This window comes from Anolis sagrei, chromosome 11 (genome assembly GCF_037176765.1).
Source record: "Anolis sagrei isolate rAnoSag1 chromosome 11, rAnoSag1.mat, whole genome shotgun sequence".
Classification (NCBI taxonomy): domain Eukaryota; kingdom Metazoa; phylum Chordata; class Lepidosauria; order Squamata; family Dactyloidae; genus Anolis; species Anolis sagrei.
In genome coordinates this window covers 1684230-1710104 of record NC_090031.1, presented here as the reverse complement: position 1 = coordinate 1710104, position 25875 = coordinate 1684230, and the positions used below count along the sequence as shown (strand labels likewise).

At 44.0% G+C, this 25875-nt stretch overlaps 1 protein-coding gene across 1 annotated transcript; it reads left to right on the top strand.

Annotated features, from left to right (window-relative positions):
- Window positions 1-7122: 7122 nt before the first annotated feature.
- PTGS1 (prostaglandin-endoperoxide synthase 1) lies at window positions 7123-25771 on the top strand. The gene is made up of 11 exons (XM_060757594.2): window positions 7123-7261; window positions 7357-7419; window positions 16490-16606; window positions 16930-17070; window positions 19217-19360; window positions 19461-19642; window positions 19935-20018; window positions 21321-21567; window positions 21947-22233; window positions 23325-23472; window positions 25188-25771. Exons 1-11 carry the CDS (start codon window positions 7255-7257, stop codon window positions 25565-25567), a joined length of 1800 nt encoding a protein of 599 aa, XP_060613577.2. The 5' UTR covers window positions 7123-7254; the 3' UTR covers window positions 25568-25771.
- The last annotated feature ends 104 nt before the right edge of the window (window positions 25772-25875 follow it).

The window sequence follows — 25875 nt, the reverse complement described above, 5'->3', positions numbered from 1 at the left end:
ATACATATTTAAGATGATGCTGTCAAGGTGATGCATGCCATATGCCAGCAAATATGGAAAACACAAGAATGGCCATCAGACTGGAAAAAATCAACTTATATCCCCATACCAAAAAAGGGAAATGCGAAAGACTGCTCCAACTTCTGTACAGTGGCCCTTATTTCTCATCATGCCAGTAAGGTAATGCTCAAGATCCTGCAAGGAAGAAGACTCCAGCAAGACATGGAGCGAGAGTTGCCAGATGTTCAAGCTGGGTTTAGAAAAGGCAGAGGAACGAGAGACCAGATTGCCAATATCCGCTGGATAATGGAGAAAGGCAGGGAGTTTCAGAAAAACATCTACTTCTGCTTCATTGACTCTTCTAAAGCCTTGGACTGTGTGGATCATCATAAATGGTGGCAAGTTCTTGGTGGGATGGGCATCCCAAGCCCCCTTCCCTCTCTCCTGAGGAATCTGACCAAGGACCAAGGAGCCACAGTCAGAACTGACCACGGAACAGGAGACTGGTTCCAGATTGGGAAAGGCGTCCGGCAAGGCTGCATCCTCTCACCCAACCTTTCTAACGTGTATGCAGAACACATCATGCGAGGATGTGCGGGGCTTGAGGAATGCAAAGCTGGGGTGGAAATGGCTGGAAGAAACATTTACAACCTCAGATATGCAGATGACACCACTCTGATGGCCGAAAGCGAGGAGGAGCTGAGGAGCCTTCTCATCAAGGTGAAAGAAGAAAGCGCAAAAGCCGGGTTGCAGCTAAACGTCAAAAAAACCAAGATTATGGCAACAAGAATGATTGACAACTGGGAAATAGAGGGAAGGTCCAGTCTGGGTAAAATAGACAAGAGTAGAGACATCAGACTGGCAACAAAGATCCTTTGCCTAGTCCAAGCCATGGTCTTCCCTGGAGTCACCTACGGATGTGAGAGCTGGACCTTCGGGAAGGCTGAGCCAAGGAAGAGAGATGCTTTTGAGCTGTGGTGTTGGAGGAAAGTGCTGAGAGTGCCTTGGACTGCGAGAAGATCCAACCAGTCCATCCTCCAGGAAAGAAAGCCCGACTAAAGCTCATTGGAGGGAAGGAGAGGAGAGACAAAGTGGAAGTCCTTTGAATGCCACATCATGAGGAGACAGCAAAGCCTAGAGAAGGGAATGATGCTGGGGAAAGTGGAAGGCAAAAGGAAGAGGGGCCGACCAAGGGCAAGATGGATGGATGGCATCCTTGAAGTGACTGGACTGACCTTGAGGGAGCTGGGGGTGGTAACGGCCAACAGGGAGCTCTGGCGTAGGCTGGTCCATGAGGTCACGAAGAGTCGGAGACGACTGAACGAATGAACAACAACATACATATTTAAGGTTGCTTTTGCCCTTTGCAACTACCTGCCACTGGATCAAGTTGAATGATGCTCAAACACAATGTTAGTTAATTTAGGATTGACTCAATTATACACACACACACACACATTTAAGGCCAGGTTGCTTTTGTCCTTTGGAACTACCTGCCACTGGATCAAGGTGAATGATGCTAAAACACAATGTTAGTCTGGGGTTAATTTAGGATTGACTCAAATATATACACACACATACACACACACACATATATAAGACCCTTTTGCCCTTTGGAATGACCCGCCACTGGATCATGTCAAACTGACCACTGGATCAAGCCAAAGGAAGCTCAAACTCTCCACTTCACCATTGGAACAAAAGTCTATTACGTTTGCCTGGATTTCATTTAGACTCAACTTGACTGTGTCCCTTTGGAACTACCTGCCACTGGTTTGTTCTGGATGGTAGTTGAAGTGGGATGATTGTGCCATACATGTGTTGTGTGACCGGTCCCTGACAGGCTGGCTCCAGCGTGCAAGAATATCTCTGGGGAAGGCGCCGCTTGGGCCAGGCTTGCCTTGGAGCCCCAGGTCTGGGCCAAAAATAATACAATCCTGGGGACGGAAGATTAACGCCTTGCGGCCTCTACTTGCTCCTCTGCTCCACCCTCTGAAACAACTGCACTCAACGCAACCTGGATTTTGCAAACGGACCGATTTCACCGAGGAAAAGTACTCCCATCCTTATCTCTTAGCTTCATCTCACCATCTGGCTCATTCTTCATAACAACCCTGCAAAGTAGGGCATTAGGATCCTGAATTAAATCCCCTCTTGAATAGTTTGGTACTTGGTGAACTATAAATCCCCACCAACACTCTTCTGTCTATCCTCATCTCGTCATCTGGCTCATTGTTCACAACAACCCTGCAAAGCAGGGCATTATTATGACAAAGTAATTCACCTATTGATAAGTTTGGTACTTGGCGGACTATAAATCCCCGCCAACACTCTTCTATTTATCCTCGTCTCACCGTTTGGTTTATCCTTCTCAACAACCCTGCAAAGTGGGGCATTAGGATGCCGAATTAAATCTCCTCTTGAATAATTTGGTACTTGGCAAACTATAAATCCCCACCACTCTTCTGTCTATCCTCATCTCATCATCTGGCTCATTGTTCACAACAACCCTGCAAAGCAGGGCATTGTTATGACAAAGTAAATCACCTATTGATAAGTTTGGTACTTGGCAAACTATAAATTTCCACCAACTCTCTTCTGTTTATCCTCATCTCACCATTTGGTATATTCTTCCTAACGACCCTGCAAAGTAGGGCATTAAGATGTCGAATTAAATCCCCCATTGAATAGTTTGGTACTTGGCGAACTATAAATCCCCGCCAACTCTCTTCTGTCTATCCTCATCTCACCATCTGACTTTTATCTCCCCAATGGCCCTGCAAAGGAGGACATTTTGGTCCTGAACTACGTTTCTGGTTTTCCTATTTGACCATTCGGTACTTGGCAAACTATAAATCCCCACCAACACTGTTCTGTCTATCCTCGTCTCATCATCTGGCTTATTCTTCCCAACGACCCTGCAAAGTAGGCATTCGGATAACAAATTAAATCCTCTCTTGAATAGTGTGGTACTTGGTGAACTATAAGTCCTCATCAACTCTCTTCTGTTTATCCTCATCTTATCATGTGGCTTATTCTTCGCCATGGCCCTGCAAAGGAGGACATTTTGGTGCTCAACTGGGTCCCTGGTTTTCCTATTTGACTGTTCAGTACTTAGCAAACTATAAATCCCCATCAACACTGTTCTGTCTATCCTCATCTCATCATCTGGCTTATTCTTCCCAACAACCCTGCAAAGTGGGGCATTAAGATGTCGAATTAAATCCCTCCCTTGAATAGTTTGGTACTTGGTGAACTATAAGTCCCCAACAACTCTCTTCTGTTTATCCTCATCTCACCATCTCACTTTTATCTTCCCCATGGCCCTGCAAATGAGGATATTTTGGTGCTAAACTGTGTTTCTGGTTTTCCTATTTGACCATTCGGTACTTGGCGAACTATAAATCCCCACCAACACTCTTCTGTCTATCCTCATCTCATCATCTGGCTCATTGTTCACAATGAGCCTGCAAAGTAGGGCATTAGGATGCTGAATTAAATCCCTTATTGAAAAGTTTGGTACTTGGCGAACTATAAATCCTCGCCAATTCTCTTCTGTCTATTCTCATCTCACCATCTGGCTCATTCTTCCCAACGACCCTGCAAAGTAGGGCATTAGGATGCTGAATTAAATTCCCCCTTGAAATGTTTGGTACTTAGTGAACTATAAGTCCCCACCAACTTGGTGAACTATAAGTCCCCACCATCTCACCATCTGGCTTATGCTTCCCAACGAACCTGCAATGTAGGGCATTAGGATGCTGAATTAAATCCCTTATTGAAAAATTTGGTACTTGGTGAACTATAAATCCCCGCCAACTCTCTTCTGTCTATCCTCGTCTCACCATCTGGCTCATTCTTCCCAACGACCCTGCAAAGTAGGGCATTAGGATGCCGAATTAAATCCCTTATTGAAAAATTCGGTACTTGGTGAACTATAAATCCCCGCCAACTCTCTTCTGTCTATCCTCGTCTCACCATTTGGGTTATTCTTCCCAACGATGCTGCAAAGTAGGGCATTAGGATGCTGAATTAAATCCCCCCTTGAAATGTTTGGTACTTGGCGAACTCCAAATCCCCATTAACTCTCTTTCCGTGTGTCTCCGTATGCTATTACAGAGGGAAATGGGAGTCTCTTTCTGCCTCCGAAGGCCGGCCAAGCCCAGTCCGCTCTCAGGAATTCCAAGTATTTTCCCTTGGAGACCGGCAAGGTTTTCCATTGTTTCGTTTTGGGATTTTGGAGGCAGGAATGGAGGAAGGGAAGGGCAGACCCTCCACTCTCCCCGCCTGGTTTATTGCACACACACACACACACACACACAAACACACACATCTCCAAATGGGCCAGGGAGAAAGCCCAATGGTCCACGCTTGGTAAACAAAAGGAAGAAATGCAAAAGCTGCCCAGGCGGAACTTGTTGTGGTTTTCCAAGCGTAGCACAGAAGGGCCCGTTTGGGGCATTGCTTCTGCAAAAACAGAATTAGATATATATAGAAATAAAGGAGGAAGGCGCACGGGTGGAAATGTGCAACGGCATCACGCTTGGGCCTAATTTAGGGAGCGGAAACCCAAGGAGGTTTCCTGCGCCACTTCCTCTGCGCAACGGGGATGGGTTTCTGGGACCATTGTGGTCTCGGCCACTCCACAAACAGACCAGGACACTAGCGGTGGAGCTGGATGCCCAGGGATCTTGGGCAGAGCACACCTGCCTTGGAAATGGTCCCGTCAGAAGTTACCTGAATGCACCGCAAGGTGCGTGTGACGCAGCAGCACAAAAGGCTAATGCCATGCGAGGTGATGAGCAGGCAGGACTTCGGGCCAAGGGAGGTCTGTCTGTATCAGGCAAGAGCAAGTCAGGGTTACCTGTACAACCACGTTGAGCTAAGACGACATCAAGTGAGGCTTACCTGTATAAGGCAAGACCAAGTCAGGGTTACCTATATAACAACAACAACCTACACAACCAGGGTGAGCTAAGATGACATCAGGTAAGGCTTACCTGTATAAGGCAAGACCAAGTCAGGGTTACCTGTATAATAATAATAATAATAATATCAACCTATACAACCAGGGTGAGCTAAGACGACATCAGGTGAGGCTTACCTGTATAAGGCAAGAGCAAGTTAGTGTTACCTATATAACCAGGGTGAGCTAAGAGGACATCAGGTGAGGCTTACCTGTATAAGGCAAGAGCAAGTTAGTGTTACCTATATAACCAGGGTGAGCTAAGAGGACATCAGGTGAGGCTTACCTGTATAAGGCAAGACCAAGTTAGTGTTACCTATATAACCAGGGTGAGCTAAGATGACATCAGGTGAGGCTTACCTGTATAAGGCAAGACCAAGTCAGTGTTACCTATATAACAACAACAACAACCTATACAACCAGGGTGAGCTAAGATGACATCAGGTGAGGCTTACCTGTATAATCTCAGACCTAGTTAGTGTTACCTATATAACCAGGGTGAGCTAAGATGACATCAGGCGAGGCTTACCTGTATAAGGCAAGACCAAGTCAGTGTTACCTATATAACAACAACAACAACAACCTATTCAACCAGGTGAGCTAAGATGACATCAGGTGAGACTTACTTGTATAATCTCAGACCTAGTTAGTGTTACCTATATAACCAGGGTGAGCCAAGATGACATCAGGTGAGGCTTACCTGTATAAGGCAAGACCAAGTCAGTGTTACCTATATAACAACAACAACAACCTATACAACCAGGGTGAGCTAAGATGACATCAGGTGAGGCTTACCTGTATAATCTCAGACCTAGTTAGTGTTACCTATATAACCAGGGTGAGCTAAGATGACATCAGATGAGGCTTACCTGTATAACGTAAGACCAAGTTAGTGTTACCTATACAGCCAGGATAAGGCAAGGCCAAGTTAGTGTTACCTATATAACAACAACAACAACAACCTATACAACCAGGGTGAGCTAAGACAACATCAGGGGAGGCTTACCTGTATAAGGCAAGACCAAGTCAATGTTACCTATATAACAACAATAACCTATACAACCAGGGTGAGCTAAGACAAAATCAGGTGAGACTTACCTATCTAAGGTAAGAGCAAGTTAGTGTTACCTATATAACAACAACAACAACAACTTATACAACCATGGTGAGCTAAGACAACATCAGGTGAGGCTTACCTGTATAAGGCAAGACCAAGTCAATGTTACCTATATAATAACAAGAACAAGAACAACAACCTATACAACCAGGGTGAGCTAAGACGACATCAGGTGAGGCTTACCTGTATAAGGCAAGACCAAGTCAGGGTTATCTATATAATAATAATAATAATAATAACAACAACAACAACAACAACAACAGCAACCTATTCAACCAGGGTGAGCTAAGACAACATAAGGTGAGGCTTACCTGTATAAGGTAAGACCAAGTTAGTGTTACCTATATAACCAGGGTGAGCTAAGGCGAAATCAGGTGAGGTTTACCTGTATAAGGCAAGACCAAGTCAGTGTTACCTATATAATAATAATAATAATAATAATAATAATAATAATAATAATACTTATATAACCAGGGTGAGCTAAGACAAGATCAGGTGAGACTTACCTGTATAAGGCAAGACCAAGTTAGTGTTACCTATACAACCAGGGTGAGCTAAGACAAGAAGGTGAGCTAAGTTCAGAGGGTTACCTGCCTAAGGCTAGGTCAGGTGGGCTAAATTTTGATCAGGTGAGGGTTAGATGCCTTAAGGCCAGACCAGGTGGGCTACGGCGAGCTCAGGTGAGGATTACCTGGATATGTTTACAAGACCAAGAAAGAGTTGATTGCACAGAGACCCCAAAGTCAACACCTGGGGTCTCTGTTGCAAAGGTCTGACTGCAAGCATGGGCCGACTTGGGCCTTTCCTCCAGGTGTTTTGGACTTCGACTCTCACCATTCCTAACAGCCGGTAGGCTGTTAGGAATGGTGGGAGTTGAAGTCCAAAACACCTGGAGGAAAGGCCCAAGTTGGCCCATGGCTGTTCTATTGGGAGGTCCCCCTGTCATGCCAACCCCAGAGCTGTGCGTGCGAATGTAGGCGAGGAGGAAGGAAGGAAGAAAGGAAGGAAGGAGGGGAGAAAAGGAGGAGAGGAGGGTGCTTCTGCTGCTGCTGCTCAGGAGGGTGGAGACTGCAAGTGCTGGCTGGCTTCCTTTGGGCAGAACTCAGAGAGAGCAGAGCCGAGGGCTGAGCGGTCGGTCAGTCAGTCACTCTCCTTGCCGGCCCTTCCTGCCATGTGCCGTAAGATGCCCACCTGCCCTTGGACCCTTACCTTCTCCTTTCCCCCCACTCATGCCCACTCTAATCTGCCTCCCTTGCTCTCCTTCTCTTTGTAGGGTTATGGGGTGCTCTTCTGCTGCTGGGGATGCTGCTGAGCCCGAGTGCCACCTCTGGACCAGGTAAGGCAACCCATCGCTCCTCCTTCCCAGGTGTGTGCCTCCTGCCTTCCAATGCTCTGCTGACTTATGGGCTTTGGAGGGTTTCCTTACTGGTTTTGTAGGGTTTTCGGAGCTTGGTTTTGCCAGGACCAACTGGGATGTATTTGTCGGCCCTTCTGGGTTTTGTTTAGGGAAGGTTCTTCTTCTTTTTTGGGACTGCCACTCCCAGCATCCCCCATCCAGCAATGAGTACAAGGGAATGGAACAGAGGTTCATCCACTCTCCCTCTTTGGAGGTGTTGAAGCAGGCTGAGGCTGCGTGGGCCTCTGTCGGGAGGGCTTTAGATGTCTTCAGGGTAGAAGAGGGCTGGACTAGATGAACTCTGGGGCCCCCTAGGATTCCTAGGCTAGGTTGCATTACTCTCGGGAGAACTCCATCCTTCTCTTCCTTCCATCCTTCTCTTCCTCCCTTCCTTCTCTCTTTCCTTCCTCCTTCCCTCACTCTTTCTCCTTCCCTTCCACCCTTATGCCCTTCCTTCCTTCCTTGCCTCATTCCTCCCTCTCCTCCCCCTTTCTGCTTCTTTCCTTCCTTCTTTCTTTCCTTTATTCTTCCCTTCCTTTCTTCTCTTCCTCCCTCCTTCATTCTCTTTCCTTCCTTCTTCCCTCACTCTTTCTCCTTCCCTTACATTCTTTTGTCCTTCCTTCCTTCCTTCCTTCCTTCCTTCCTTCCTTCCTTCCTTCCTTCATTCCTCCCCTTCGTCTTTCCCTTCCTTTTATCTTTCTTTCCTTACTTCCCCATCCCACTTTCTCCTTCTACCTTGTCATCTTTCCTTCCCTCTTTCCTCCCTCCCTCCCTCTTTCTCCTTCCTTCCTTCCTTCCTTCCTTCCGTCCCTTCCCTTTCCTCTTTCTTTCCTTCTGTTTCCTTTATCCTTCCCTTTTATCCTTCCTTGCCTTTTGTCTTTCCCTCCTTCCCTCTTTCCTCCCTCCTTCCCACTCTCTCTTTCCCCTTCCATCCACCCTCCTCCTCCCTTTCTTTCTTCCTGCTCTTTTCTTCCTCCTTCCCTTCTATCCATCCCTCCCTCCCTTCTCTCTTTCCTTCCTCCTTCCCTCGCTCTTTCTTCTTTCATTTCACCCTTTTGTCCTTCCTTCTCTCCCTTTCTCCTTCCTTGCTTCCTTCCTTCCCTTGTCTTACCTTCCTTCTCTCTTTCCTCCCCGCCCTCCCTCTTTCTCCCTCCCTCCATTCTCTTCCACCCTTTTGCCCTTCCTTCTTTTTCCCTCCCTTCCTCCCTTCCCTTTTGTCTTTCCTTCTTCCTCACTTCTCTCCCTCTTTCTCCTTCCATACTTCCACCTTTTCGTCCTTCCTTCAAACTTTCCTCCCTCTCTCCCTTTCTCTTCCCTTCCTTCCTTCCTTCCTTCCTTCCTTCCTTCCTTCCTTCCTTTCCTTTCCTTTCCTTTCCTTTCCTTTTGTCTTTCCTTCCTTCTCTCTTTAATTTATCCCTCCCTTCCTCCATCCTTCCCTTTCACCTTTCCTTGCTTTTTGTCTTTCCTTCCTTCCCTCTTTCCTTCTTCCTTCCCTCTCTCCCTCTTTCCCCTTCCATCCTTCTCCTCCTCCCTTTCTTTCTTCCTGCTCTCTTTCCTTCCTCCTTCCTTCCCTTCCCTTCCACCCTTTCATTCTTCCTTCCTTCCCTTTCATCCTTCTCCTTTCCCTCTTTCCTCCCTCCTTCCCTTTCTCCTTCCATCCTTCCTTCCTTCCCTTCCTTCCCACTTTGTCCTTCCTTCCTTTTCTCTTCCCTTCCTTCCTTTCCTTTCCTTTTGTCTTTCCTTCCTTCTCTCTTTAATTTATCCCTTCCTTCCTTCCTTCCTTCATACTTCCCTTTCACCCTTCCTTGCTTTCTGTCTTTCTTTCATTCTATCTTTCCTCCCTCCTTCCCTCTCTCCGTCTTTCCCCTTCCATCCTTCTCCTCCTCCCTTTTTTCTTCCTGCTCTCTTTCCTTCTTCCTTCCTTCCCTTCCTTCCTTCCCTTCCACCCTTTCATTCTTCCTTCCTTCCCTTTCACCCTTCTCGTTTCCCTTTTTCCTCCCTCCTTCCCTTTCTCCTTCCATCCTTCCCTCCCTTCCTTCCCACTTTGTCCTTCCTTCTTTTTCTCTTTCCTTCCTCTTTCCCTTCCTTCCTTCCTTCCATCAGGAAGTGCTAGCATGCTGTCCCCAAGTTAGACAGTTTGCCCACGCCATTTGAGGCCACTCCCGTGCCCAGGGAATGCAATTAATGGGGCATGTTGTATTTATTAAGCTTGTTGTGTACTGTTTATGTAACGTGTTATTTGTTGATCTGTTTCATTTGGGGTTATGATGTCGTGCTTTTGGTGTCATGTCATTTCTACTGTTTTAACTATTTTTCTCTGCTTGGAACCCCCCTCCCGTGGGAGAAGAAATAAATAAATAAAGGATCCCTGGGAGTTGTAGTTGCCGAGGTGCCAGCAGGAGAGGCTTAGGTAGTTTTTCCCCTTTGCGGAGCCAGGATTCGCCCTCCACTCTGCTCTGCCCACACTTCCTTTCTGCCAACCAGAAAGTTTCATTATATAATACATAAATAATAATATTAATATTAATTAATAATACATGTAACCCTGGGGATTGTAGTTTACTGAGGCGCCAGCACAATAGTTTTTCCCCTTTGCGGAGTCAGGACTCGCCCTCCACTCTGCTCTGCCCACACTTCCTTTCTGCCAACCAGGAAGTTTCATTACATAACAAATATATAATAATATTAATATTAATTCATAATACTTGGAACCCTGGGGATTGTAGTTTACTGAGGCGCCAGCACTGTAGTTTTTCCCCTTTGCAGAGCCAGGACTCACCCTCCACTCTGCTCTGCCCACACTTCCTTTCTGCCAACCAGGAAACTTCATTACAAAACAAATATATAATACTTAATATTAATATTAATTAATAATACTTGGAACCCTAGGAGTTGTAGTTTGCTGAGGCGTCAGTAGGGGAGACGTAGGTAGTTTTCCCCCTTTGCGGAGCCAGGACTTGCCCTCCACTCTGCTCTGCCCACACTTCCTTTTTACCAACCAGGAAGTTTCACTACATAACAAATATATAATAATTAATATTAATATTAATTAATAATACTTCCAACCCTGGGGGTTGTAGTTTACTGAGGTGCCAGCACGGTAGTTTTTCCCCTTTGCGGAGCCAGGACTCGCCCTCCACTCTGCTCTGCTCCCACTTCCTTTCTGCCAACTAAGAAGTTTCATTGCACAATAAAAAATACTATTTAATATTAATTGATAATTAATATTAATTAATAATACTTTTTTGTTTATACCTCTCCATTTTCCTTTCTCTCTCTGCCAGCGAGACTCAAAACAATCAGTTCGATGCCATTTAGATAATCCCAAAGTATACAAAACGTTAAAATAGAATTAAACAAGGAAGATTCAGAGCGAGAGCCAGGCGAAGCGCCTTGCCGTATCTCCTCGGGAGATAAAGAAGGGAAAATCCCATCATTTCGCAACCGCAATTAGTCCTTAACGATTATAGGCCTCAAGGTCTGGGCTGATCCTAAAAAAGACATTGGGAAACCCTGTCGCACCTTTGAGGTGAGCTGAGAAATGACATCAGCTCCTGGTAACTAGTTACTTCTCTTAATTACAAGCAATATTTTCCATCATTAGTTGAGTATATTTGGTATTCTTTCAGAATAACTACTTACTTTTGAATAATGAGAAAGTTTCTTTCTAAAACTGTAGTGGTGACTAGCTACTTCTCTGCTGTGAATCAGTAACTCAAAATTACTTGTTGAAACTACTTTTCTAAGTACTTTTCTCAAAATTACTTATTGAAACTACTTTTCTAACTACTTTAATACTGTGAGTCAGTAACTTAAAATTACTTATTGAAACTACTGTTCTAACTACTTTAATGCTGTGAACCAGTAACTCAAAATTACTTATAGAAACTACTTTTCTAAGTACTTTTCTCAAAATTACTTATTGAAACTACTTTTCTATTTTAATACTGTCAGTAACTTAAAATTACTTATTGAAACTACTTTTCTAACTACTTTAATGCTGTGAACCAGTAACTCAAAATTACTTATTGAAACTACTTTTCTAAGTACTTTTCTCAAAATTACTTATTGAAACTACTTTTCTAACTACTTTAATACTGTGAACCAGTAATTCAAAATTACTTATTGAAATGACTTTTCTAACTACTTTAATGCTATGAATAAGTCACTTAGAATTACTCCTTTAAATTACCTTTTAACTATTTTTCTGTTGTGAAGCTTTGGATCAGTAGCTTAAAATTACTTCTTAAAATACCTTTTTGCTGTGGATTAGTAACCTAGAATTACTCCTTTAGTAAAGTAAAATTACTTATTGAAACTACTTTTCTAACTACTTTAATACTGTGAGTCAGTAACTTAAAATTACTGATTGAAACTACTTTTAAAACTACTTTAATGCTATGAATAAGTAGCTTAGAATTACTCCTTTAAGTTATCTTTTAACTATTTTTCTGTTGTGAGGCTTTGTATCAGTAGCTTAAAATTACTTCTTAAAAATACCTTTTTCCTTTGGATCAGTAACTCAGAATTACTCCTTTAAACTATCTTTCTAACTACTTTCCTGCTGTGAAGCTTTGGATAAGTAACTTAAAATGACTTAATGAAACTACTTTTCTAACTACTTTTTGCTGTAAGTCAATTACCCTTTAAATTACCTGTTAATGGTTTTTCCTGCTATGGACTAGTCACTTAAATGTTTTTGTAACTGCCTTGTAACTACTTTCCTGTGTGGATCAGTAACTTCGTGGAACTATGAATGATCGGCTTCCCATTTTCCTTCCTCCTTGTCCAGATTTTCGTTTACTTTTGTCCAGAATTGAAACCGGTTTTGGAGCAATTGAAGGGAGCTGAGAGAGGACAAAAGGGGAAAGTTGGGAAGAAACCGGGACATTTCAAGTTTAGCCTCAAAAATGGTTAAATAAAGAGAAATAAAGCGAGAAGGGGCTCCCAAAGGTCATGTAGCCTGACCCCATTTGTTTATTTATTTTGCAATGCAGGAAATTATAAATAAAACATCATTTGTGTGCATTCTCTGGAATGACTACTTTGCCCTTTAGTAAAAAGGGAGGTTAAATAAGGACAAATAAAGTGAGAAGGGTCTCCCAAAGGTCATCTGGCCTGACCCCATTATTATTATTATTATTATTATTATTATTATTATTATTATTATTATTATTATTATTGCAATGCAGGAATTCATAACTAAAACACCATTCATGTGCACTTCTTGGGAATGACTTTAGGGGTAATAAAGTGAGGCTAAATAAGGGCAGATAAGGCAAGAAGGGCCTCCCAAAGGTCATCTAGCCTGACCCTTATTATTATTATTATTATTGCAATGCAGGAATTCATAACTAAAACACCATTCATGTGCACTTCTTAGGAATGACTTTAGGGGTAAAAAAGTGAGGTTAAATAAGGACAGATAAGGCACAAAGGGTCTCCCAAAGGTCATCTAGACTGACCCCATTATTATTATTATTATTATTATTATTATTATTATTATTGCAATGCAGGAATTCATAACTAAAACACCATTCACGCACACTTCTTTGGAATGACTTTAGGGGTAAAAAAGTGAGGTTAAATAAGGACAGATAAGGCACAAAGGGTCTCCCAAAGGTCATCTAGACTGACCCGCATTATTATTATTATTATTATTATTATTATTGCAATGCAGGAATTCATAACTAAAACACCATTCATGTGCACTTCTTGGGAATGACTTTAGGGGTAAAAAAGTGAGGTTAAATAAGGACAGATAAGGCAAGAAGGGGCTCCCAAAGGTCATCTAGCCTGACCCGCATTATTATTATTATTATTATTATTATTATTATTATTATTGCAATGCAGGAATTCATAACTAAAACACCATTCACGCACACTTCTTGGGAATGACTTTAGGGGTAAAAAAGTGAGGCTAAATAAAGACAGATAAGGCACGAAGGGTCTCCCAAAAGGTCATCTAGCCTGACCCGCATTATTATTATTATTGCAATGCAGGAATTCATAACTAAAACACCATTCATGTGCACTTCTTGGGAATGACTTTAAGGGTAAAAAAGTGAGGTTAAATAAGGACAGATAAGGCAAGAAGGGGCTCCCAAAGGTCATCTATCCTGACCACCATTATTATTATTATTATTATTATTATTATTATTATTATTATTATTGCAATGCAGGAATTCATAACTAAAACACCATTCACGTAAACTTCTTGGGAATGACTTTAGGGGTTAAATAAGGACAGATAAGGCAAGAAGGTTCTCCCAAAGGTCATCTAGCCTGACCCCCATTGTATTTATTTTATTTGCAACCACATTTCTCCAAAGAAGTCAAGTTTCCCTTTCCCGCAGTGATCTATTCCTCGGGTGGACATTTCCTGCAGTCGTGCAGTCCATCCTAAGGTTGCGAAGCATCTCCGTGCTTGTCCGGTCATGTTTCTTGCTCCATCACAATGTCCCTCCGGGCATTTAAACCACGGCGATTGCTTTACCTCGGCCGAAATGATACGTTTAGTGTCTCATGCAGAATTGTATGGGTCTACGCTGACCATCCTATGGCAGTGTCAATCCAGCCAAAGTCGCTTGTTTACATAATATTGTTGTCGTCGTCATTGAGTTATTATTATTATTATTATTATTATTATTATTATTATTATTTTATAGTTATTATTACTAGTCCTTTTCATGTTGTGTTCAGGGTGTTATAATTAACATTATTAGTATTCGTATTTGTGTATCTTCCTCCCAAAAGGATCACAAGATCTCTGCTTGCATCACTTTTTTGCACCATTTGTGCAAAGGGCCCCAAAGAGGCTTGTCTTGGCCGGAGGCAGAAGTGACCCAGCGGTCAGCAGCTGGAGCCTCTGGCCTTTCGCACACGCACGCATGCCTCACATTCCCTGACCTGCCGCTGCTTGTTGGTTTTGCACTTGCAAACGTGGAAAGTGTTGTTCAAGGGCCTCGTTTGCACCCTTCCTGGAAAAGCCCATTTGCAATGCAAATCCGGGAGACGCTCCCTCCATCCCTTGACCCTTTGCACCTGCCTTACAGCTTGGGAAGGAAGTGGGTTCATTGGGTTATATTACTATTTGTAGTAGTATACATTATTGTATTGTCGAAGGCTTTCATGGCCGGAATCACTGGGTTGTTGTAGGTTTTTTTGGGCTATATGACCATGGTCTAGAGGCATTCTCTCCTGACGTTTTGCCTGCATCTATGGCAAGCATCCTCAGAGGTAGTGAGGTGAGGATGCTTGCCATAGATGCAGGCGAAATGTCAGGAGAAAATGCCTCTAGACCATGGCCATATAGCCCGAAAAAACCTACAACAACCCAGTATAAATTATTATTTTTTATTATTAGTAACAGTAGCAGTATATGTATTATATTATTAGTAGTAATATTTATTTATTACAAGCATTTGTACCCCGCCCTTCTCTACTCCCAATTATAATATTATTATAATTAGTAGTATACATATTATATTATTAGTAGTACATATATTATATTACTAGTATATATATATTATATTATTATTATTAGTACATATATATTATATATATATTATATTATTATTATTATTAGTAGTAGTAGTAGTAATAGTAGTATATGTATTATATTGTTATTATGTTGTTATTATTATTAGTAGTAATAACAATATATATTATTTATTACAAGCATTTGTACCCAGCCCTTCTCTACCCCCAATTTTAATATTATAATTAGTAGTATGTATATTATATTATTAGTAGTACATATATTATTATTATATATTATATTATTATTATTATTATTAGTAGTAGTAGTAGTAGTAGTAATAGTAGTATATGTATTATATTATTATTATGTTGTTGTTATTATTAGTCATAATAATAATATATATTATTTATTACAAGCATTTGTACTCTGCCCTTCACTACCCCCAATTATAATTTTAGTATAATTAGTAGTATGAATATTATATTATTAGTAGTACATATATTATATTATTATTAGTAGTAATAGTAGTATATTATTATTATTATTATGTTATTATTAGTAGTAATAATATATATTATATTATTATTATCTATATAAATAAAAATGTAATGCTTGTTTGTGGGATTAACATAACTCCCTTCTCTACCCCAATTATAATATTATTATAATTAGTTGTATGTATATTATATTATTAGTAGTACATATATATTATTAGTATATATATATTATATTATCAGTAGTAGTAATAGTAGTATATGTATTATATTATTATTATGTTATTATTATTAGTAGTAGTAATAATAATATATATTATATTATTATAAACTATATAAATAAAAATGTGATGTTTGTTTGTGGGATTAACATAACTCAAAAACAACTGGATTAATTGTCAATACACCTATCAGGCCAATGAGTGACCATCACTCATAAAACACTGAAAAACAGCAGACGGGACTTAAAAAGCCAAAAAATAAAAATACATTACAACACATGAGCAACACACACACACACACATATATATGCAAACACACATATATACACATATACACAAATGTATACACACACAAAACTGACAACAGCAACACATGGCAAGGGACTGCTAGTTAGTAGTATATATTGTTGTTGTTGTTGTTATTATTAGTAGTAGTATATATATTATTAGTATATTATTATTATTATTATTATCATCATCATCATTATCATCATCATTACAACTCTCACAGAGGGACACTTCATCCAGCAACATCAACCCGGTGATTGGTGATCATCGTGCTGGGCCTTATTTTCTGTTTAGGTCTTATTTTGTGTGTGTGTATGCACACATCCATATACACATACACATAAATAGACACATATATATGTGTGTGATCTGAAACTGGGGGTCTCCTAATGGAATTGGGAATTAGTCTTGCCTGCCACCTTGTGGCTGTATCCGGCATTGCCCTGAAGTGGAAAGAATAAGGGCTGGTACTACATACATACATACATACATATGTATATATATCTGCCTTTGTTCCTCTGCAGTGAATCCCTGCTGCTCTTTCCCATGCCAGCACAAAGGCGTGTGCGTCCGCACCGGCGCATCCGGATACGAATGCGATTGCACCCGGACCGGTTACTACGGCACCGACTGCGCCGTGCGTGAGTACATTGCCGCCCCTTGGTTGACATTTTGGGATGGATAAGCTGGAACCACTCTTGGGATGCAGCTGGACTTTTGGGCTAGTGGGAATGTTGTGACTGGCCGCCTTGAATAGCCTTGCAGCTCCAAAGCCTGGCTGCTTCCTGCCTGGGGGAATCCTTTGTTGGGAGGCGATTAGCTGGCCTTTCTCCCACCCTGGACATCATTCCATAGGTACATATACTTTTCCTGCAGGGCAGAATGGGGTTGGGCTGGATGGCCTCTGGGGTCTCTTTCGACTCCATTCTTCTCTGACCCCTCCTCCTCCTCCCTCTCCCTCCAGCCGAATTCTGGACGCGCATCCATGACGCCGTGCGGCCCTCGCCCGCCTTCTACCACTTCATCTTGACCCACTTCAGGTGGTTTTGGGACGTCATCAACAACACTTTCATCCGGGACACGTTGATGAGACTGGTGCTGACCAGTGAGTCCAATGACATAAACACTTCTGCAGAAAATGGGCCCCCTTTTATGGTTTGCCCTGCAGGAAACATAATCTCTGAGATGACGGGATGCCCACGTTGATCTTCCTTTATGGATTTTTGTTTTGGGGGGTCAACAGTTCTATCTATTTTATCTATCTATCAATCCATCGATCTTATCACTTATCTATCTATCTATCTATCTATCTATCTATCTATCTATCTATCCATCCATCCATCTCTATCTCTCCATCTATCATCTATCTATCTATCTATCTATCTATCTATCTATCTATCTATCTATCTATCTATCTATCTATCTATCTATTTACCTATCCATCCACCCATCTCTATCTATCTATCTATCTATCTATCTATCTATCTATCTATCTATCTATCTGTCAGTCGATCGATCAATTGATCGATTGGATCTATCTATCCATCCATCTCTACCCACCCATCTTGAACTATCGATCAGATCTATCTATCTTTCTAGGTATCCATCCATCCATCCATCCATCCATCCATCCATCTCTACCCACCCATCTCAATCGATCGGATCTGTCTGTCTGTCTGTCTGTCTGTCTATCTATCTATCTATCTATCTATCTATCTATCTATCTATCTCTACTCACCCATCTCTATCGATCTATTTATCTATCAAGGTATCTATTCTATCTATCTATCTATCCATCCATCCATCCATCCATCCATCCATCCATCCATCCATCTCTACCCACCCATCTCGATCAATCGATCGGATCTATCTATCTATCCATCCATCTCTATCCACCCATCTCTCCCTCTGTCCTATCTATCTATCTATCTATCTATCTATCTATCTATCTATCTATCCATCCATCTCTATCTACCCATCTCTCCCTCTATCCTATCTATCTATCTATCTATCTATCTATCTATCTATCTATCTATCTATCTATCTATCTATCTCTACTCACCCATCTCTATCGATCTATTTATCTATCAAGGTATCTATTCTATCTATCTATCTATCTATCTATCTATCTATCTATCTATCTATCCATCCATCCATCGATCCATCCATCCATCCATCTCTACCCACCCATCTCGATCAATCGATCGGATCTATCTATCTATCCATCCATCTCTATCCACCCATCTCTCCCTCTGTCCTATCTATCTATCTATCTATCTATCTATCTATCTATCTATCTATCCATCCATCTCTATCTACCCATCTCTCCCTCTATCCTATCTATCTATCTATCTATCTATCTATCTATCTATCTATCTATCTATCTATCTATCTATCTATCTCTACTCACCCATCTCTATCGATCTATTTATCTATCAAGGTATCTATTCTATCTATCTATCTATCTATCTATCTATCTATCTATCTATCCATCCATCCATCCATCCATCGATCCATCCATCCATCTCTACCCACCCATCTCGATCAATCGATCGGATCTATATATCTATCCATCCATCTCTATCCACCCATCTCTCCCTCTGTCCTATCTATCTATCTATCTATCTATCTATCTATCTATCTATCTATCCATCCATCCATCCATCTCTATCTACCCATCTCTCCCTCTATCCTATCTATCTATCTATCTATCTATCTATCTAGGTATCTATCAATCAAGGTATCTATCTATCAAGTTATCTATGCTATCTATCTATCCATCCATCTCTACCCACCCATCTCGATTGATCGATTGGATCTATCTATTTATACATCCATCTCTACGCACCCATACCTACCTACCTATCTACCTACCTACCTACCCATCCATCTTTACCCATCCACCTCTATCTATCCATCTATCAATCCATCCATCCATCTCTCTCTATCTATCCATCCATCCACCTCTACCCACCCAACTCCCTCTCCCTCTCCCTCTCCCTATCTATCTATCTATCTATCTATCTATCTATCTATCTATCTAGGTATCTATTGATCTATCTATCCATCCATCCATCTCTACCCACCCACCAACCCACCTACCGACCCACCCATCTCTCTCTCTCTCTCTCTCTCTCAATCAATCAATCAATCAATCAATCAAGGTATCTATCCTATCTATCCTCTCCCCCCCCCCCCGCAATATTCTTTCAGTACGAAATCTTGACATGACCCCTCTTCCCTCCTTGCAGTGCGGGCCAACCTCATTCCCAGCCCGCCCACCTACAATTCCAAGTACGGCTACCTCAGCTGGGAGTCCTATGCCAACCTGAGCTACTTCACCCGGGTCCTCCCCCCGGTGCCCACCGACTGCCCCACCCCCATGGGCACCAAAGGTGAGCCATAGGGACGCATGCGTATGACCACAGGGGTGCCTCCCACTGTGTCACGGGTGGAGGCTGGACATTCACTCATCTGTCTGTCCCTCCCTCGCAGGGCCGTCGCAGCTCCCGGACCCGAAGCTGGTGGCCGAGCGCCTCCTCCTCCGCAGGACCTTCCGCCCGGCCCCTCAGGGCACCAACCTGATGTTCGCCTTCTTCGCCCAGCACTTCACCCACCAGATCTTCAAGACCTCCGGCAAGATGGGACACGGCTTCACCAGGGCCCTGGGCCACGGGGTGAGCACGCCGGCGGGGAACCCAAAGGGCATCCAGCCCAACCCCTTTCCGCCACAAAGCAGAACACAATCCCTATAGGATCCTTATCTTAGGAGATGGCCCAAAGGGGCACCCAAAGGCCATCCAGTCCAACCTCCTTCAGCCAGCCAGGAAGGAAACATCCGATCCTTCCTGGCAGATGGCCACCTGGCCACAGATGTGATAGATAGACAGATATGACTAAGAGATCGCTACGATAGAGAGCTCGCAGAATAGACTTCCCTCAGAGGTTCATGCCAATCTTTTTGTGCAGGTGGATCTGGGGCACATTTATGGAGACAACCTGGAGCGGCAGCACCAGCTCCGACTCTTTCGGGATGGGATGCTCAAGTACCAGGTAAGGAAAACATATTGCCATCGTACCTCTCTGTAAAGCAAGCAAGGCTTCAGACCATGGCAAGATCAGGTGAGATTTACCTTTGTAAGGCAGGATCAATGCTGTTTATGTGGCTAAAACATGCAAGGCTTAAGACCAGGGTGGGCTAAGTTTTGATCAGGTGAGGGTTACCTGTCATAAGGCCAGATCAGGTGGGCTGTGGTGAGCTCAAGTGAGGGTTACCTGTCTTAAGACTAGATAAGGTGGGCTATGTTGAGCTCAGGTGAGGGTTACCTGCCTAAGGCCAGATCAGGTGGGCTACGCTGAGCTCAGGTGAGGCTACCTGTCTTAAGGCCAGATGAGGTGGGCTACGCTGAGCTCATGTGAGCATTACCTAAGGCCAGATCAGGTGGGCTACGGTGAGCTCAAGTTAGGGTTAACCGTCTTAAGGCCAGATCAGGTGGACTACGGTGATCTCAGGTGAGGGTTACCTGTCTTAAGGCTAGATCAGATGGGCTAGAGTGAGCTCAGGTGAGGGTTACCTGTCTTAAATCCAGATCAGGTGGGCTAGAGTGAGCTCAGGTGAGGGTTACCTGTCTTAAATCCAGATCAGGTGGGCTACAGTGAGCTCAGGTGAAAGTTAACTGTCTTAAATCCAGATCAGGTGGGCTACGGTGTGCTCAGGTGAGGGTTACCTGTCTAAGGCCAGATGAGGTGGGCTACGCTGAGCTCAGGTGAGCATTACCTGTCTAAGGCCAGATCAGGTGGGCTACGCTGAGCTCAAGTTAAGGTTAACTGTCTTAAGGCCAGATCAGGTGGACAACGGTGAGCTCAGGTGAGGGTTACCTGTCTCAAGGCCAGATGAGGTGGGCTACGCTGAGCTCAGGTGAGCATTACCTGTCTAAGGCCAGATCAGGTGGGCTATGGTGAGCTCAGGTGAGAGTTAACTGTCTTAAATCCAAATCAGGTGGGCTATGGTGAGCTCAGGTAAGGGTTACCTATTTTAAGGCCAGATCAGGTAGGCTAAGTTTTGATCAGGTGAGGGTTATCTGTCTTAAGGCTAAATCAGGTGGGCTATGGTGAGCTCAGGTGAGGGTTAACTGTCTTAAATCCAGATCAGGTGGGCTATGGTGTGCTCAGGTGAGGGTTACTTGTCTTAAGGCTAAATCAGGTGGGCTACGGGGTGCTAAGGTGAGGGTTACCTGTATATGCTTACAAGGCAACAAACCCACCTGCTCCCGTTTCCTTGATGAGGACTGTAACCTTGTGCAGGATGTGGCCGAGTGACCGTGTCACGCCCTTGTCCTTTCTCTCTCGCCGCAGATCGTCAACGGGGAGATGTACCCGCCATCGGTGGTGGATGCCCCAGTGCACATGATCTACCCGGCGCACGTGCCGCCTGAGGCCCGCCTGGCGGTGGGGCAGGAGGTCTTTGGCCTGCTCCCGGGGCTCATGATGTTCGCCACGCTCTGGCTGCGGGAACACAACCGGGTTTGCGCTCTCCTCAAGGAGGAGCACCCCACCTGGGACGACGAGCAGCTCTTCCAGACCGCCAGGCTCATCCTCATCGGTGAGCTGGGGAAGGGAGGAAGGGAGGAAGGGAGGAAGGGAGGAAGGGCTGCACTTTGGGGGCCACAAAAGGTCACTTCAAGGTTTTCCCAAAGGTCACGCTTCCATTTTCCTAGATTTATTTAATTATCGTGTCAGAAGCAAGTTGTAACGTATTTCAAAACACAAAGTCAAATCCTTGGCATTATACTAAATTTCCTTTGGCCACTTGGAGTAGCTGTGAGAAGGTCCTCCATTGTGCACGTGGCAGGTCTCAGAATGCATTGTAGTCAGTGGTCTGTGGTTGGATCTCCTCCACACTTGCATGTCGCAGACTCCACTTGCATTTGTGCGGCTCTGCCGTGGTGACCACCAACCAATACTGACCACTCTCCACCCAGGGGAGACCATCAAAATTGTCATCGAAGACTACGTCCAGCACCTCAGCGGCTACTACCTGCAGCTGAAGTTCGACCCGGAGCTGCTCTTTGGAGCCCAGTTCCAGTACCACAACCGCATCGCGGTGGAGTTCAACCAGCTCTACCACTGGCACCCGCTCATGCCGGACACCTTCCGGATCCGAGGCGAGGAGTACAGCTATGAGCAGTTCATCTACAACACCTCCATGCTGACCGACTACGGCGTGGAGGCCTTGGTCGAGGCCTTCTCCAATCAACGGGCTGGACAGGTAGGCCGTTCCTGATGGCCATCCTCATCCATGCATTGCGTGGAATGTCATAACTTATTTTGCAATAGTCTTCTTCCACTATTGGCGCTGTTAGGGGCTATTTCACCTTTTGTTATAAGCTTCCTCCTTGGAGGTTTCTACACATTGTATGGGTTCTGCTTCCATTCATGTCCTCCTCCATTCCAATGTGGGCAATCTGCATAGAGTGGAATGTCATAACATCATACAATAGTCTCCTTCCACTATTGGTGCTATTAGGGGCTACTTCACCTTTTGTTATAAGCTTCCTCCTTGGAGGTTTCTACACATTGTATGGGTTCTGCTTCGATTCATGTCCTCCTCCATTCCAATGTGGACAATCTCCATAGAGTGGAATGTCACAACATATCATACAATAGTCTCCTTCCACTATTGGCGCTGTTAGGGACTATTTCACCTTTCGTTATAAGGTTCCTCCTTGGATGTTTTTACACATTGTATGGGTTCTGCTTCAATTCATGTCCTCATCAGTGCCAATATAGGCAATCTGCATAGAGTGGAATGTCATAACTTATCATACAATAGTCTCCTTCCACTATTGGCGCTGTTAGGGGATATTTCACCTTTTGTTATAAGCTTCCTCCTTGGAGGTTTTTACACATTGTATGGGTTCTGCTTCAATTCATGTCTTCATCCATGCCAATATGGGCAATCTACATAAAGTGGAATGTCATAACTTATAATACAATAGTCTCCTTCCACTATTGGCGCTGTTAGGGGCTATTTCACCTTTCGTTATAAGATTCCTCCTTGGAGGTTTTTACACATTACATGGATTCTGCTTCGATTCATGTCCTCCTCCATTCCAATGTGGGCAATCTCCATAGAGTGGAATAAGTCATGTGCAATAGCCCACTATGTGAGCTGTTAGGGTCTATTGCACGTTTAATTATAAGTTTCCTCCTTGGAGGTTTTTACATATTGTATTCATTTTGCTACAGATCAGAGTAGTTTGTCCCAGAAAGTAAGGAAAAGGACTGTTAAGATCACACCTCTGTTGAGGTGCTCCAGGCCTCGTTTGATCATATGGCATTAAACGGCGTCCTTTTCAGATCGGTGGAGTGCCCAACATCCACAGAAACCTCCTGAAAGTGGCCATTGGGGTCATTGAGGAGTCCAGGCTGCTGCGCCTCCAGTCCTTCAACGAATACCGGAAGCGGTTCAACTTGAAGCCCTACACGTCCTTCCAAGAGCTGACAGGTAACATGAGGACACATATATCACCTGGGATATGGTGTGTCATGAACATAATAAAAAGAGGGGGACATTTGCAAGGTGGGCTTCCATATAGGTGTCTAAATTGGTCGGAGAGACCTTTGTAGGAACATAATGTAAACAAAGGTAGATGCGTCCCATTGAGATCTCTGGAGGCCATCTAGTCCTTGCAGTCTTTGTTTGGGACATCAAGGTAAGTCCTATTACAATCTGTGAAGGACTTCCAATCTCGTCATCATCATCAACATTTCCAACTCTTTGTATTCTCATCTCTATAGACATCCCCATCATTATTTATATTTATGGTCTCTTCTTGCCTTTGGGGCGCTGTATTTGGCCAAATAATTTTGTGTTCAGCATGGTCTTGTGAGGCAGACCAGGCTGATAAGATATCATCATCATCATCATCATCAACATCATCATCATCATCATCATCATCATCTGTATGGTCATTATTATTTCCTAGCCTTTGTGATCTCATCTCTGTAGCTGTCATTGTCATTATTTCCATGTTTGTCCCTTCTTCAACCTTGTGAGGCATTTCAAGGAGATATTATTATCCAATCCCTCTGGCCTTCATTTAGGACACAAGTCCCATGGGGATCTATGGAGGCCACACAATCCTTCTGGCCTTTGTTTAAGACATATAGATAAGTCCTATAGGGATCTACGGAGGCCACCTAATCCCCCTGGCCTTCCTATAGGACTTAAGTCCCATTGGGATCTATGGAGGCCACCTAATCCTGCGGGCATTCCTTTAGGACATGTAGATAAGACCTATTGGGCTCTATGGAGGCCACCCAATCCTTCTGGCCTTTCTTTAGGACACAAGCCCCATTGGGATCTATGGAAGCCATCCAATCCTTCTGGCCTTCCTTTAGGATACATAGATAAGTCCTATTGGGATCTAAGGAGGCAACCCAATCCTTCTAGCTTTCCTTTAGGACATATAGACAAGTCCTATTTGGATCTACGGAGGCCATCCAATCCTTCTGGCCTTCCTTTAGGATACATAGATAAGTCCTATTGGGATCTAAGGAGGCCACCCAATCCTTCTGGACTTCCTTTAGGACATATGGACAAGTCCTATTGGGATCTACAGAAGCCACCCAATCCTTCTGGCCTTTCTTTAGGACACAAGTCCCATTGGGATCTATGGGGGCTACCCAATCCTTCTGACCTTCCTTTAGAGTATATAGATAAGTCCTATTGGGATCTATGGAGGCCATCCAATCCTCCTAGCATTCCTTCAGGACTGAAGTCCCATGGGAATCTATGGAGGCCATCCAATCCTTCTGGCTTTCCTTTAGGACTTAAGTCTCATTGGCATCTAAGGAGGCCACCCAATCCTTCAGGACGTATGAATAAGTCCTACTGGGATCTATGGAGGCCATCCAATCCTTCTGGCTTTCCTTTAGGACTTAAGTCTCATTGGCATCTAAGGAGGCCACCCAATCCTTCAGGACGTATGAATAAGTCCTACTGGGATCTATGGAGGCCACCCAATCCTTCTGGCCTTCCATTAGGACATATGGATAAGTCCTATTAGGATCTAGAGGCCACCTAATCCACACAGCCTTCATTTAGGACTGAAGTCCCATGGGGATTTATGGAGGCCACCCAAGCCTTCTGGCCTTCCTTTAGGACATAAGACCTCCATTTTTTAAAAAGTGGGGGATCTCTGTCCTTTCTGTCCTCAGGGGATGAGGAGACAGCGTTGGCGTTGGAGGAGCTGTATGGTGACATTGATGCGGTGGAGTTCTATCCGGGGATGCTGGTGGAGAAGGCGCCTCCACGGGCCATCTTTGGGGAGAGCATGGTGGAGATAGGGGCCCCCTTCTCCCTGAAGGGCCTGCTGGGGAACCCCATTTGCTCCCCCGAATACTGGAAGCCCAGCACCTTCGGTGGGGAGACCGGCTTCCAGCTCGTGAAGACGACCACGCTCCGAAGCCTGGTCTGCCGCAATCTCAAGGCAACGGCCAAGGAGGGGACGGCAGAGGAGGAGGAGTGTCCCTACGTGGCCTTCTGGGTCCCTGATACGGCCCTCGAGGCGGAGAGCCCTGAGAGGAAGGAGCTGTAGGTAGGGTGGCCCTTCCTCCCATGAAGGAAGGGAGAGAGACACACACATCCACGAATGCAGCATCTCCCCCATGAGACCTTGGGGAGTGCTTCCTTTTGGGACTACAACCCCCAGCGTCCCCCGAGCTGGGTCAGGAAGGACACTGCAGGTGGAACTGTGATCAGCATGGGTTGGCTTTTCTAATAAAGGAGGTGGTTTTTTGTTCGTTTGCGGATGCTTCGTTTTCTTTGGAAAAGGATAAGGGAGGGGAGGCAGCCCTTTCCCCACAAAGGAATTCTTGAAACATCCGTAAATTGGGCCCTTTGAGG